The 13,646-nt window shown below is 41.2% G+C and overlaps 1 protein-coding gene across 1 annotated transcript in view; it reads right to left on the bottom strand.

Moving 5' to 3' along the window:
* Nucleotides 1-2,595: 2,595 nt before the first annotated feature.
* The window catches only part of LOC108750975 (roundabout homolog 2-like), a 124,404-nt gene continuing 113,353 nt past the window's right edge, over nucleotides 2,596-13,646 (bottom strand). The window contains exons 4-11 of the mRNA XM_018490864.1: nucleotides 13,168-13,298; nucleotides 11,233-11,499; nucleotides 9,877-10,157; nucleotides 8,138-8,650; nucleotides 7,110-7,340; nucleotides 6,371-6,709; nucleotides 4,471-6,286; nucleotides 2,596-4,106 (exon numbers count right to left, since the gene is read on the bottom strand). Of these exons, the coding sequence (XP_018346366.1) occupies nucleotides 3,928-4,106; nucleotides 4,471-6,286; nucleotides 6,371-6,709; nucleotides 7,110-7,340; nucleotides 8,138-8,650; nucleotides 9,877-10,157; nucleotides 11,233-11,499; nucleotides 13,168-13,298 (3,757 nt within the window). The 3' untranslated portion in view covers nucleotides 2,596-3,927. The remainder of the gene's footprint in view (nucleotides 4,107-4,470; nucleotides 6,287-6,370; nucleotides 6,710-7,109; nucleotides 7,341-8,137; nucleotides 8,651-9,876; nucleotides 10,158-11,232; nucleotides 11,500-13,167; nucleotides 13,299-13,646) is intronic.

The following is a 13,646-nucleotide window of genomic DNA, read 5'->3' on the forward strand; positions in this document are numbered from 1 at the left end:
TTGAGTGAAAAAAATACGTCAGATTATTAACAATTAACATCAGATTCTTAATATTCTTATAAAAATGCTTATTAGCATTAAATATTATTACTACTTATTAATTTATTAAGTGATATTACTTTGGTTCATGATTGCATTTCAAGACCGAAAAAGATTTCGATTTGCGGAATTAAATATGTATATAAATTCATACATAGAAATATTTAAACATTTAAGATCTGTGCTTTGACATATTAAATATAAGAATTTCTCTCATTTAAATTTAATTCGATAAATTTTATCCGTACAAATTTATATCATAAGAAAAAATACATCCGCAACATTTCGCTGTTTTCCTTTTAGGAGACAAATATCGTTTTATCCTTCTTGGCAATAAAAGATAGAACGGTACTTGTGTCGAGTATAAGTATCTCCCAAAAGGAAAACAGTTTTAGTCGAGTCATTCTCAACGGAAAATCGTGTATGTAATCTCATGCAAGTTCCAATCATGACGAGTAATTATATTTAAGTAATTATATTCGTATAAAAAAGCTATGCTCTCGGTAAATGGCGAGATACACTCGATATACGTGCATCTAGTTGTATTCTCAATATTTTTTACATAAATAGAAATAAGCACATTAAAAATGCAACATTATTTTCTTGTATTAAATATTTCATTCGCTGATGTACATTTCCATGGGTTTTATCTCTATTCTAGATCCGTCTATGGAAACCGGTGAGAAATGTTAGCCCGAATCATCCATAAACGCGACGCTCCATCCATAAATGCCGCATTCAGACGCGACGTGTATTCTATCCTGTTAAAAATGTGCGCTTCAAAGGAGAGAAAGATGAGGATAATAAAATTTCATGGTTCTAATAGTATGCAATTCTTCTTTGACCGCTATGCAAAAGACGCTTTCAATAAGTCGGTCGTTACGAATGCAAATGTACTTCGTTGTGTTTTCCATCTAAAGTCCCATCGCGAAGAAAGTTGAAAGATTAATGAGAAAAAGAATACGAAGACTCAGATATCTTTTTTTTTCGTAAGTACAAAAATTTTAAGATCTTTGTGCAAATCGTACTGCTAACAATGTCAAAATTTTACAAATGTTAGTTTCTTTTCTGTATTTTTTTCCTTCGTTTTTACTGTTATCTCTTATAGTAATATCAATGCATTATAACAATCTAGACGCAGTTTTAAAACAATTCACGATTTGCAATTATAATTCGTTTTACAAACGAATTAGATCGCGATGAGACGATGGAAATATCCGATAAATGTCGGAATCAGGTACGCGTTGGAGAATAACGCACTTTATATCGGCAGTATCGTCGACAAGTTCAAAGCGCACATTTTTGACGAGCACATTCTCACTTTTAGGTGTCGGGTCGTATGTAATAAAGGATACATGAGATACCTTACGTATCTGTTGCTTACGCGACATGAGTTCAATCGATACGACGTATAAATTAATAACTAATGACTAATCTCGTTAGAATAACTTTGTACAATTTATACAGGACCGTTTGCGTGATATGATAATATATATAATATGTATATATTTATATATATATTACGCGTCTTTATTGTTACTTCGTTTCGTTTCAAAAACGTATTTACTACGTGCGCCCGTTTTGGAAGAATTATACGTGGCCCTTCTTCGTGGAGATTAGCCCTCGGTTGCCTTAGGATTTAGGAACGTTATATCCAAAATAATATACTCCATTTGTCGTGGCCTGAGCACCGTACAGGCTGTCGAAAATAAATGCCACGCTTTACGAGGCCGGTCGCGATGCCGAGCGCGAATCATTTTGTCGGGCGTCGACACATAATCCTTTCGCTATGACGATTATACCTGCCTATCCATTCAGCTTCCATCGTGTGCTGAGAGATACTGTAATCGCCCACCTCTAATTGTTCGCATCAAGGATGACTGCATCCACCAAAACGCCCATTTACATTTCGCGTTTGATTCTGATTCTCGAATGCTTAGCTATTTAACATAAAGATGAGAGATGTTATCATGGACTCAGAATCGAACGAGCTCATTTAGTGTCGAACACGGGACATGAATATGAGCGATTACTGCGTATGGCAAACCGTAATATATTGCATTTGGGCTTCACGATTGAAAACAATCGTTTCATCCGCAGGAAGTGAAGCCTTTCGACAAAAACCACCGTAGCGAAAGGATCATTCTGCGTATAGAACAAGCAGACACGGTCGATCGATAAGTTAATTTCGTGTACAGCACAGTAGAACAATTGTGAACGATTGCCTGTTTCGATTGTTTCCGAGACAATGACTTCGGAACGAAATCACTTTGACGCTCGAAGAGATCACGGAATTACCCTATACCGAATTATTCTAAAAATCTTGAAGTCTCATTTTCACAAACAAACTCGTCTCGGTACAATAACGTACGCGTATACTCTTATTATTGCTATAATATTGAAGTCGTTATCTCTCTTAGAGCGTATATAATAAGTGCAATCGTTTCAATAATTTCAACCAAATATTTAGCTGCTCGTCATAAGAAATATGTTATTTTTTTAAAACAAGAACTTACTTAGTAAAATTACAAACAGTTCAGTTATTTATATCTCCTATTACTTATAAATGGAGATAAACTAAAATAATTTACCCCCGAGTTATCAAATTTTTTTGTAGGCAAAATTTGATAGGTCAATCAATAAATAGTTGACCGCGCTTGCTTGATTCGCACACGCTTTACGTGACCCAAATCTTAGTTCGCGCTCAAGCGGACTAACCCGTTGTATCGTATATTCTTCTCTCCGTTTATGCTATCGCCACGTTAAAAAAACACGTCACGGAAAATTTATACACGACATTCATCCCGGAGCGGTCGCGCGGAAACTTTTGTAGCTCGCTGACATTCGCAAGTTAAAATGTGACTTTTAAAGCCACTATTTAAGATAAAAACTTAATCAAATTAACAGTACGTCAGCGGGAATGGCAGTTTACATGGCAATCGAAAGTACAGCGAAGTTCAAGATTGGAATATTAACCCAGCGTGACCGCTCAGGCGTTAAATGTTTACTCGAGGAACATGTCGCGCAACAGCAAATCGCAATATATGAGAGAGAAGAACGTTTTCTCTCCTCTTCTTTCTTTTTCTTAGTATTTCACGAATATTGGGATCACCTCTATCTCTCAGCGTGATACAAAGTGAAGAATAAAGAAAATATAAGCAAGGTCCGTTGATACGTTAATCAGTCTATTTGGTAGAGTGTTCGAAGAAAGATAATACTACGCGTTGCCTCCATTCCTCTTGCGATGTTATCTGTCTTGAAAGCCCTTATCCGAGTACAGAGTACAAAACAATCGACTATATCGCGTGTACGTAACGGGGTCTAGGCGGCATAGCATTCAAATGTTGCGAGCATCAGTCATGGAGCGATTCAATCTTTCGAGTCTGAAAGTCGAAATAATGTTCCTACCACGATAGACCATTATTGCGCTTCGTACAAACACAAGAATATTCTACAAGCTTAAACTACTGCCACGTAATCAGCTAAACGTAAAACATTGTCAGTCATGGAATACTTAATATCTCGCGAAACCTGTTAAATTTTTTCGATATTATATAACACAGAGAAAGTACGAGATTCACTCTGTCTCATTGTCACCGAACTTGTGTATAATCAACAAATCAAATCGATGTAGCTTTCCAGCGTGTGGGCCGTTGAAAGAATGCGGTAGCGTTTCGCGCCAAGTATATATAGAAATATAGCAACTCTGCGAGACGCTACGATGTATCTTTCATTATATATACGACGCGCTCAATCGAATACTCGACGAGCTACCACGACATTGCTGATTGCGAAACGGCCTCCCGTAGTCGCTAGAGTACGATCGTTCGTTGTGATCGAAGGCCGTTTGTTCAGGCACGTCCTGCATCTACTACGTCCAGGCAGTATTTAGCTTTCACGGTGATCACCCAGTCGACTAGACTCCGTCGGAGCGTTCGGGTTATTGCCGCTTGCAAAGATACTATTTAGCTTATTGTATCGTTGACTGCCCGTACTACTCATCGTATTAGAGGCCGAAGAATTGTGTTGGCTGTAATTGCCCGTCCTTGAAAAACTAGGCAGCTTGTCTGAAAGCAGTAACGACGGAAACATGTTAAAAATATGTTTGATCGTTCAAACAGCAGACTTGGATAAGATTAAGTTTAATTAAAGGCAAAAGAATAAAATAAATTAACACTAGAAGTATCAATGTTTTATATTCATTAAAAAAAAAAAAGAGGAAATCAAACGAATAATATTATAAAAATAAAAAGAGATGACAAACCAAATATTTTATTAGTATAAAGAACATAATTGTTAAAAAGTAAAGAATTTTTGAAGTTCTATTTTTTACACAAGAAATATAATATTAATCTAAAAAATAAAAACAATTAATAGTAATTGATATTCGGTACTTTTAGTGTTAAGTTTTCTCTTTCGAAAATAGATTACCTTTACTACGATGCCTCAGTCTCTCCTGTGAATTCGTACTTCCGCATTGCCTCTGGGGGATGCAGGAATAATTGCTGTCGCTACTGTACGTGGGTGAGGACGTCCTGTTTCTTCTTCGCGGACTCCTGTTATTCCTGCTTCGGGAACCCGTTCTGCTACTACTGTGACCGCATGCCGTACTATACTGCTGCGCGTTGTATTGCACGGTGTCGGCGTAGAGGCAGCTCGATTCCGAGCACGAGCAACATGCGTCCGAGTGCGTGTTGGAGTCGCACGATTTCCTATCCCACTCGTCATTCTCGGGCTGATAGAGATTGTCATTGTGGAACATTTCGTCTCTGTGCCGATACAGCTCTTCGCTCATGGCGGACGGCGTCAGATGGGACTGTTGATTGTTGGAACGAGTAAACGCGGGATCGCCGCGCGCGCCATAATCGTCTGGCAGACCGTTCTGGTGATGGCCATAAATCACGGAGCCACTTTCGTATTCATTCTCTTGATTCTTGTAATCGTAGTGATTGAAACCCTGCGGGAACGAGGGCAATGGTGGCGGATTAGTTTGCGGTGGCAGTGTCGTGTATCTGCCCTGCGGAACTTGAAGGTTGCCAGGCACCTGGAGAGCGCCGGTGCTCTCCGAGTGCTGACTCTGTCCGCTGCTACTCCAGGGTGTTGGCGACGGGCTGAAGCTATTGGTCACTCTGATAGGCGGAGTAGGTGGACTCTGCGGATTGCACGAACCAGCACCTGAGTTGCCGCAATGATCTAGATCGTTCTGAATGCTTCTCTTGCCGAGATGCGGACTGAACGGCACTTGTTGCTGTTGCTGTTGGTGCGAATGTTGCAACTGATGCTGCTGCTGCTGCATCCGACCAGTGGCTACGGATGTGCCAAGAGGGGGTGGGTGTTCAGGCGGCGGCGGCAACATGTCGCACCAGTTAGGCATCGGCATACCGGTTTGTGGCGCGTCGCCTGCAGGGCCTGTTATTCTGTACTGTCTCCTTTGCATGTCCAGATTCTCGTCCGCGTAGGCGGTATCCCCGCCGCTCATGTTGTCACTGCTTGGCGACACCGTAGACTTGTTGGGTTCCTGATTCGAGTCCAGGCTTGAATAATCCGGTTTCAGACACGAATCGCTGGAGTTTGACTTCTGGCAGCTGGTTTCGATCGAGTCTGAGTTACGGCTGCCCACGCACAGGGTCGTGGTCGCGTACGGCTCCGGCGGTGGCGCTTGCATTTGCTTGCGTGTGTTATAGAACGTCGTCAGATTTACTTCAGCGTACTCCGAGCCAGCCATGCCCATTATACCGGCCGCCAGCATGTGCTGATTATTGAGTAACTTGGTCTCACAATCCTTATCGTTGGCGGCCTGGAGGGTATTAGTTGGCCGCCAACCTCGTTCCAGCCAGAGCGTGTCTTTATTCAATTGACAGATATCGTTTGCGGTACCCACGGGTACATTTAAGTGACCCAGTTGCTTGCTCATCGCTTGCCTGCGTCTCACGTATAGGGCGGCCAGCAGCACGGCGATAATGGTGAATATCATCGTTATTATCAGCACAAGGAACCACGTTTCTCTGACAACGGATGCACCTCCATGGCTGGGATCGGTACGCGGCGGTAATTGCGTCAGCTGTCCTGGATCCATGTTTAACAGAGTCGGACTAGAAAAAGGACCCAGTCCAACCCGGGTTTGTCCAGCGACGCGAGCCGTATATAAACCGCCAGTGGTCAGGCTGTTGATGATCACCGACGTGGTGGACGCGTTCAGAGACATTTGACCCAGGATCTTGTTGCTGCTGTTGCTCTTGATCTGAATCTGTATCGAACGGATACGAATCGGCAGTGAGATATAGAGAGATACGTTCTTACACTACTAGGGAAGACTAACGGCGACCCTTACCTTGTAACCAATCAATTGGCCGTTCTGAGTGTTCTTTGGCGGCGGTGACCACCGAACGAACGCCGAGGTCATATTTATCATCCCCACGTGAACATTCTCGGGAGCTCCCGAGGGCATGTCCTCCAATGTGGTGACCAGCTTCACGTTGCTCGGACGACCTTCGATTATCTTGTAGAAGGGAACCAGGAAGAATTCGTAACGCGTATACTTCTTTAGATTAGTCAGCACATAACTGGTAGCGCCAGCGTTGAGTACCGTAACCATCTGATATTCCGGTTCCTCGGAAACCTCGCGATATCGTATATAAAGACCCTCCACTAAATCTGCCGCGCCAAGAATCTAAAATTCAAATTCTAGTATGTTATTCTAATCCTTTGTTGTTATTTTAATGTTTTCCAATTCCAATATCCAACATCGCAACTGCAGAGTATCTCAAATACCGAGAGAGATTCACAGAAACATTTTTTTTCTAAAAAAATTTAACAAAAGCTGATAGCTCTCATCTATATTTTTATTTCTAATACAAATACAGTCTGAATAAATTAAATCTGTGCTAAAGTGGATGCATTTGATATAAACAAGTATCTTTTTAAAATAAACAAACAAACGTTATTTTTGTACTGTTAAAAACATGTATTTTTGGAAATTTTCAAGTTAGCATCTACCACCAAGTTCCGCGCGTTGTTATGCTAAATCGATACCGGCAAAACGGTATCTTATAATGCTGCCTGATACTTACGTCCCACATGATCTTCACGCTGGTACTAGTCAACGGTTGCACCTCTTTGAGATGTAAAATCTCGCTGTTCAGCCGATCCCTGGCGCGAGTCAGTTCCACTTGCGGTACCGTATGCTGATTTACGTTAGTAGTTTGCACGACGTCCGACAGTGGTCCGGGCAAGGAGAGCCCCTGGCTATTTTCCGCTCGTACTAGGAAAACGTAATTGGTCTCTGGTCTTAAATCTGTCACCTGTTGATGGATAAAGCAGAAAACCAGATTCGTTAGTTTGACAATAAATAAAAAACAAAAATAAATTCTATGTATACACATAGGTATAGCCCATGTATATTGTTTCCTGCTTGTTTAGTAAACTAGAATTGCAACCGCTATTTTGATTCCGCTAATCATTAAAACAAATTTTTTTTTGTCAAAATATAGAACATTGAAAATATGTGAATGTAGTACAAATAATTCTAACAATACAAATAATGTTAAAATAATTTTTCACTAACCGAAAACAAAAATAGAACATTACTAAATTGGCCTACCTTCGGCAGCTTCTAGCAAGGTATCATCGGCGGTTAACTACTAAACGTCTACTTTTTTTATACTGCGATATTTGTTCTCTCCGAGAAATACATTCTTGAAGGGCTGGTTAAAACCTTATATTGCGCGACAACGACATTTGAAGTATATTGCGTATGTTTGATACAGGATATTAAAGTCTCTTACGTAGACAGCCATTACTTTGTGGCATTAGGCTTCTCGGGCTCTTTATTAAAACGCAGTTCCAACACGAAACTTTGATATTGGATTTTTCAGCAGTAAGCGACTTAGGTCCGTTACCTAACACCGTAATGTCGCGAACTGTCCTTGCCAGTAGCAGCAGCAGCAGCAGCAGCACGCGTTCTAAACTTTCAAAAAACAATGCACAAAGGAAGGGAAACTGAAAATGCCTACTTGAGAAGATCGTTGAAACTCGAGGAGGGGATATAAACGCTGGGGAAAAGAGGTCAAGTATCATCGCCGATTCTCGATTCGCTCACCGTGTAGATGTCGTCGAGAACACCCGTGGCCGCCACCACCCAGCCCGTGTTCAGGTTGCTGCTGTAGTACTCAACGTTGTAGCCAATGATCTTACTTTGTCCCTCATGACCCGGGCTCCACGTCAGGGTGACGGAGTTGCTAGTGGCGTTTACTATCCGCGGCTTACTCGGATTCTGCGGCAACGCCGACACGTCGGGTGTCCGGTGAAAGCTGGCACCGGTGCTGATGGTCAGGTAGGCCGACCAGGAGGTGTTGCCGGACTCCGACGAGGCGATACAGGTGTACAGACCGGAATCATTGGCATGCAGGTCGTCGATGAAGAGCGTGCCGTTGATGGCCATCGTGATGCGGCCGCCTGGTCGCACGAGTACACCTTCCTTGTGCCAGTGAACCCGCGGCGTGGGTGTACCGACCGCGCGACATGGCAACGAGGCGACACTCTTCAACGGCAGGGTCTGATTCGCCGGGCCCAACTCGATTATGGGCGGTGGAGTCTCCTCGACGGACGTCACCTATTTCGTCGACAACGATTTTACTTGGAATCTATCTACGAATCTCATTCAGTGGAGAAGAAAGTTGGCTGGCTAAATGCCATGCTCTGCCCTTCCTTTAATTCTAGGATATGAGACCAGAACGAGTCCAGAGTTCGCGAAGCTTACTTTATTATACTTTAATAAATAAGATTGAAGAGATATATTCCGAGTAAAATTTGTTTTAATACTCTCGAAATTCTTTGAAGTAAGATTTCACTCTTTTGGAATAAAATGTATTCCAAAGAATTTAGAGAGTAACAAGAGAAATTTTATTCGGAATATATTTGTTCAAACAAATAAAAGATTAAAAAGATTCTTCAAGTAAACGTTAATCAAAAAAGGAAAACGAAAAGCTATTAGTAATTGGCGTTCTAAGTGATGCGCTTAAATATATTCCTTTAATCTTTTCAAGAAAAATGGCTACATAAATGTCCATAATTCGCGATTGGAATCTTAATATTTTAGTTCGGAACTTTGTTGAACTTCACATCTTTTTTTGCTGCAATATCTAGAATATAAATTACGCGCTGGCCACCCATGATACTTGGCTACTGAATTGAACGAATATCCAATCTAACAAGTCTTTCGAATAGCCACGTCGTTGGAAATATGTAATTCAAAAGTTTCCTTTCTATACTACACCTTTCAACTTTGACCCATTGCGAGCGAATAAGTTATGGAGTTTTCATTCGCTAAAGTAGATTCGCCGTAATGCTCCCTACACGTAGATAAGAATTTTATTCCAGAATGTGGGGCAACTCCCCTCAGGCTAGGACTGTGGTACCACGGTGCACCAGCCGGAATGGTAATTCTGCACTCATCCGGAAGAGAACGAGGAGGAGAGGAGGGGATGATATAAATATGTATCGAGAAAATAAACCACTTAATGTGCGCGCTTGCTCCTCTCTCTCTCTCTCTCTCTCTCTCTCGCTCTCTCTCCGACAGACTTATCTTGCCCGTATATTTCAAACTGTTGCGCGTCTGTTTAGCACGCGACTTTCGTTGTCCTACGTGCGGATGCGCATCACGCGTGATTATCGTCAGTTTGCAACTACTAACTTGTACCATTGTAGCATAAAATAAAAAAATAAAAAAAAAAAGAAAAGTCGGCGTTCGTGACGGAGAAGATTCTCAGGATCGTAGGCGACTGTGGTCGAGCATGGGGTTGAACCACCGTCGAGACGTGGATTACAAGGCTTACGTACCTGAAGAAATACGGTGGCGGTGCTGGCGCCGGCCTGACTAATGGCGCTGCACACGTAGTGGCCCTCGTCCTTCCTGACGGCGCCCTTGATACTCAGACTTCCGTCTTCCGTGACGGTGTAGTGGCTTTGATACGTGTGGCCGGGGAACATTAGTTCCTGAGAACCCTCTCGGGTCCAAAATATCGACGGCTTCGGAGCACCCCGTGCGGCGCATGAGAAAGTGACGTCGGTGCCGACGTTTACCGTCTCGTCCTTGGGGAAGTTCGTGAATACCGGCCTCGCTGTGACAAACAGTTATATTTGAACACGTCTCCTCGTCGTATAATTTAGCAATAGTTTCGATTAATCCTTGATAATTACGACCTAATATTTCTTCAAGCGCATAAAATGAAAATTTTACGACATGTCATATAATTTGTTTTAATTAAATTTTTATCAATCAATCGAGAACTTTGAAAGATTTCAAAATAGCTTTTTCAGCGATAGAAATATTGAATTTTCCGTTTCCTTTTCCGTTTTAATTATTTAAAGCTGAATGTGAAATTAATCAGTTGGAGCTAAATTTGTAGTGAAGTTTTCATATAAAAAAATCTCGTATTTTTTGCGAGAAGTAATAAAGTTATGGATTTTAAGTCTCACACTTGAATAAAATAGATAAACATTGTTATGCAGGAAATAAAGGTTTTAAACGGTCAAATTGCATCTTTAATGTTTAAATGATTCGAAAGTAAATTTATACACTACATACCGAATTCCCCGCAAACTGCTCATCAAATTTGCAAGATTGGATATGTAGCATATAAACTCACATTGAATTATTTAAGCACTAAATTAAAGATCCAACATAATTATTTAGGACCTTTACTTCTTATTTGTCGCGTATATTCACATTATGGTCTCAAAAGATACTTTATTTGGGAAAGATAAATTTTGGAAAAAGAGAAAATTTGTATATATGATCGACGCTATTATGTTCCCGCATACATGTCTGTTCAGAATTCATCTTGCTCGCTTGAGCGTAAAGTTCGGGCTGTCTGACTATAATACCGTGTCCATCGTATCATCGTACCCTCCTATCTCGTACACTCCGGGCTACTCAACAACATGTTCGAATTTTCCAAGCCGCAGATTCGATTTCGCCATCGAAGCCAGGCGCAAAAGTCGACATCCGACAGGATGCACATTGCGGGGCTTGATATGCGGCGATAATGCGCGTCTGCCCTCCTCTCTCTCTGGCACCCCCTTCACTCGTCATGATAATCGTACACCGAGCGCGTAATTAATTTCACGGTCGAGCGGATCCTCGAGTGCAGGGAGGACGACGGGGCAAGTGACAGAGGGAGGATTAGTACTCACAGTGCACGGTAAGAGTGGCGCTCGCTGATATCGCACCGACGCCGTTCTCCGCGTCGCAGATATACGTCCCCTGGTCCTGGGGGTTCACCCGCTCGATGTGTAAACTTTTGTCATTGAGAATGTGCGCCCGGCCTATCGGCATCTTGCCGTCGTTTCGACGCCACAAGATCTCCGGCTCCGGGTCGCCGCCCACCCTGCAGGCGAACTCCGCCGTCTGTTCCGCGAGGATCGTCTGGTTCGACGGCATGGCCAGGAAGTATGGCTTCACTGTAAAGACAGAGCGAGGATTTGGTGGGAAAATCCCGATAGCGCCGGAAGGGGTGGAAAGGGTTTTTGGTCTATATTCCGAATTACGATCCGCGGCTTTTCATCGGATTCCGAACGGCTCCGTGGTCACAAATTGACACGCGGACGTTATTTATTTAATGAAGTTTGGTTATCGCGATTGATCAGTTAGTTGTTTCGAAAGAACAAATAACGTTTTAGTAATAAATCATAAGTAGACGAATGCATTAAAGCGTTGCATTAATAATGACGTTATGAATGCATAATGCTGCTCTGAATTAAAAGATCACCGATGACAATTTCATTTCGTTTCATTTTCAATATGCACGAAATTGAACTGTCTACCAAATTAGAGCAATATTGAAAAGACGATAAAGCTGGAACAAAATGGAACGCAAGAGCGACAATTAATTATGTCGTACAATCGTTGTAAATTGTTAAAATGATTGACGATGTCATCGGGCAAAATGTAGAGCGATACTTTAATCACCAATTTTCTCTGAAATATTTTGTCCAAATTTCAGACTTAACGCAATCATGCCACGCGAGACGAAAAGTACTTATCAGACAATCAGGATTAGCGTTAAGTGTGCAGCGCTAAACCGAGCTAAGCTCGATGGTGCCTACAAATCTGTGTTTGGCCTCTTAGTCTTAATCGCAAGGGGTTGCGGGGAGGGAAATAGGATATGTTCATGTTACGAGCTTTCGATAAGGTTTAAGCCAGTAGCACATTAAAAAATGTAAGCGACAGACAGGAAAGCAGTGAGCAGTAAGCAAATCATTTTTCATTTGCCACTGCCAATATTATTGTCTTACGTTTTAATTTAATTTAATTTAGTATATATATATTATATATATGGTATATATAGTAATTTAAGATTGAATTATTTAAGCAATATCAAGATCCAGCTTCGATCGTTATAGGCATTTTAATTTCTAGTATTAATTTAATTTATTTATACATCAATTACAAAATAAAAATAAGAACAGCGACTACAGAGTTAAGCGAGAAAAAACTGTAGTTCTCTACTGTAATTGGCCAATTTTTTTATTGCTTATGCTTTGGTTTTTCTGTTTGCTATGGGCTTTAAACTAGTGACATAGATTAACTAGGTACATAGAAAAACGTAAGCAATAAGCAAATTAACATTTTTTATTTGCTACTGCTTACACAGAAAAATAATAATGACCTCTTTCAAGTATTTCAAAAGTTCATATATCAGCAGTTTTATCATAAGTTTATTGCAAGCATCAAATTTATTCAACAAAATTTTCCGAATTCCAATACATAAGTTTAATATTTTTTAATCAAGATTATTAAATTAAAATAAATTTAATTTGCCTATCATACAAAGTCGCTTCTTCGATAAAATTTCATAATTCTTCCGAAGAAAAGAAATTCCTGTTTCGAGTATATAATGAGTACTTCTAAAATTTATAACAAGTATTATTCATCAAGAAAATATTGTTTGTTAAAAATAATCGTTAAAACTTAAAAGAAAAAAAAGTGAATTAAGCGATCATTTTTCTAAACAATAAATTTCTTCCACGTGTACCTACTTTATGGTTTTCCATTGTGATTGGTCAATTCGCCTTATTGTTTACGTCTTACTGTTTTACGTTTTTCCGTGTACCTATCATGATTCTTACCATGAACCGTGAGGACCGCTACCGCAGACTCCTTAGTGCCAACCATGTTTTCAGCGATGCATTGGTACTTGCCCTGATCGGCTGGCCTCACGTCAGATATCATTAGGTTACCCCCGTCCACGAGGGTTATCCTGAAAACGACCGATGAACGATTAATCAAGACGCGCGACGTTTCCCATTCGATAAGAGCGGCGGCGACGAAAATTACGACGATTAATTTCCGTCTGCCGAGATCGACCGCGTCTTTAACCGCCGCAAGCATCGTCGGGGAGAAGACGTGAATGGTCCACTAATGCTCCCTATACTTCACGTTATCACGTAATACATATATTTATTATCGTAATACATTATTATCGTATTATGTTACCCAAGTTTCGTAACTTGAGACTTGGGCGAGGGCGAAAGATCGTTTTTCGCGCAAACTGTCGCGAGACAATTTCGCGCGCTCCCCCCCTCCCCTTCTCCCTCCCTCCCACCCC

The sequence above is a fragment of the Trachymyrmex septentrionalis genome, unplaced genomic scaffold, assembly GCF_001594115.1.
Source record: "Trachymyrmex septentrionalis isolate Tsep2-gDNA-1 unplaced genomic scaffold, Tsep1.0 scaffold11, whole genome shotgun sequence".
In the NCBI taxonomy this organism is placed as follows: domain Eukaryota; kingdom Metazoa; phylum Arthropoda; class Insecta; order Hymenoptera; family Formicidae; genus Trachymyrmex; species Trachymyrmex septentrionalis.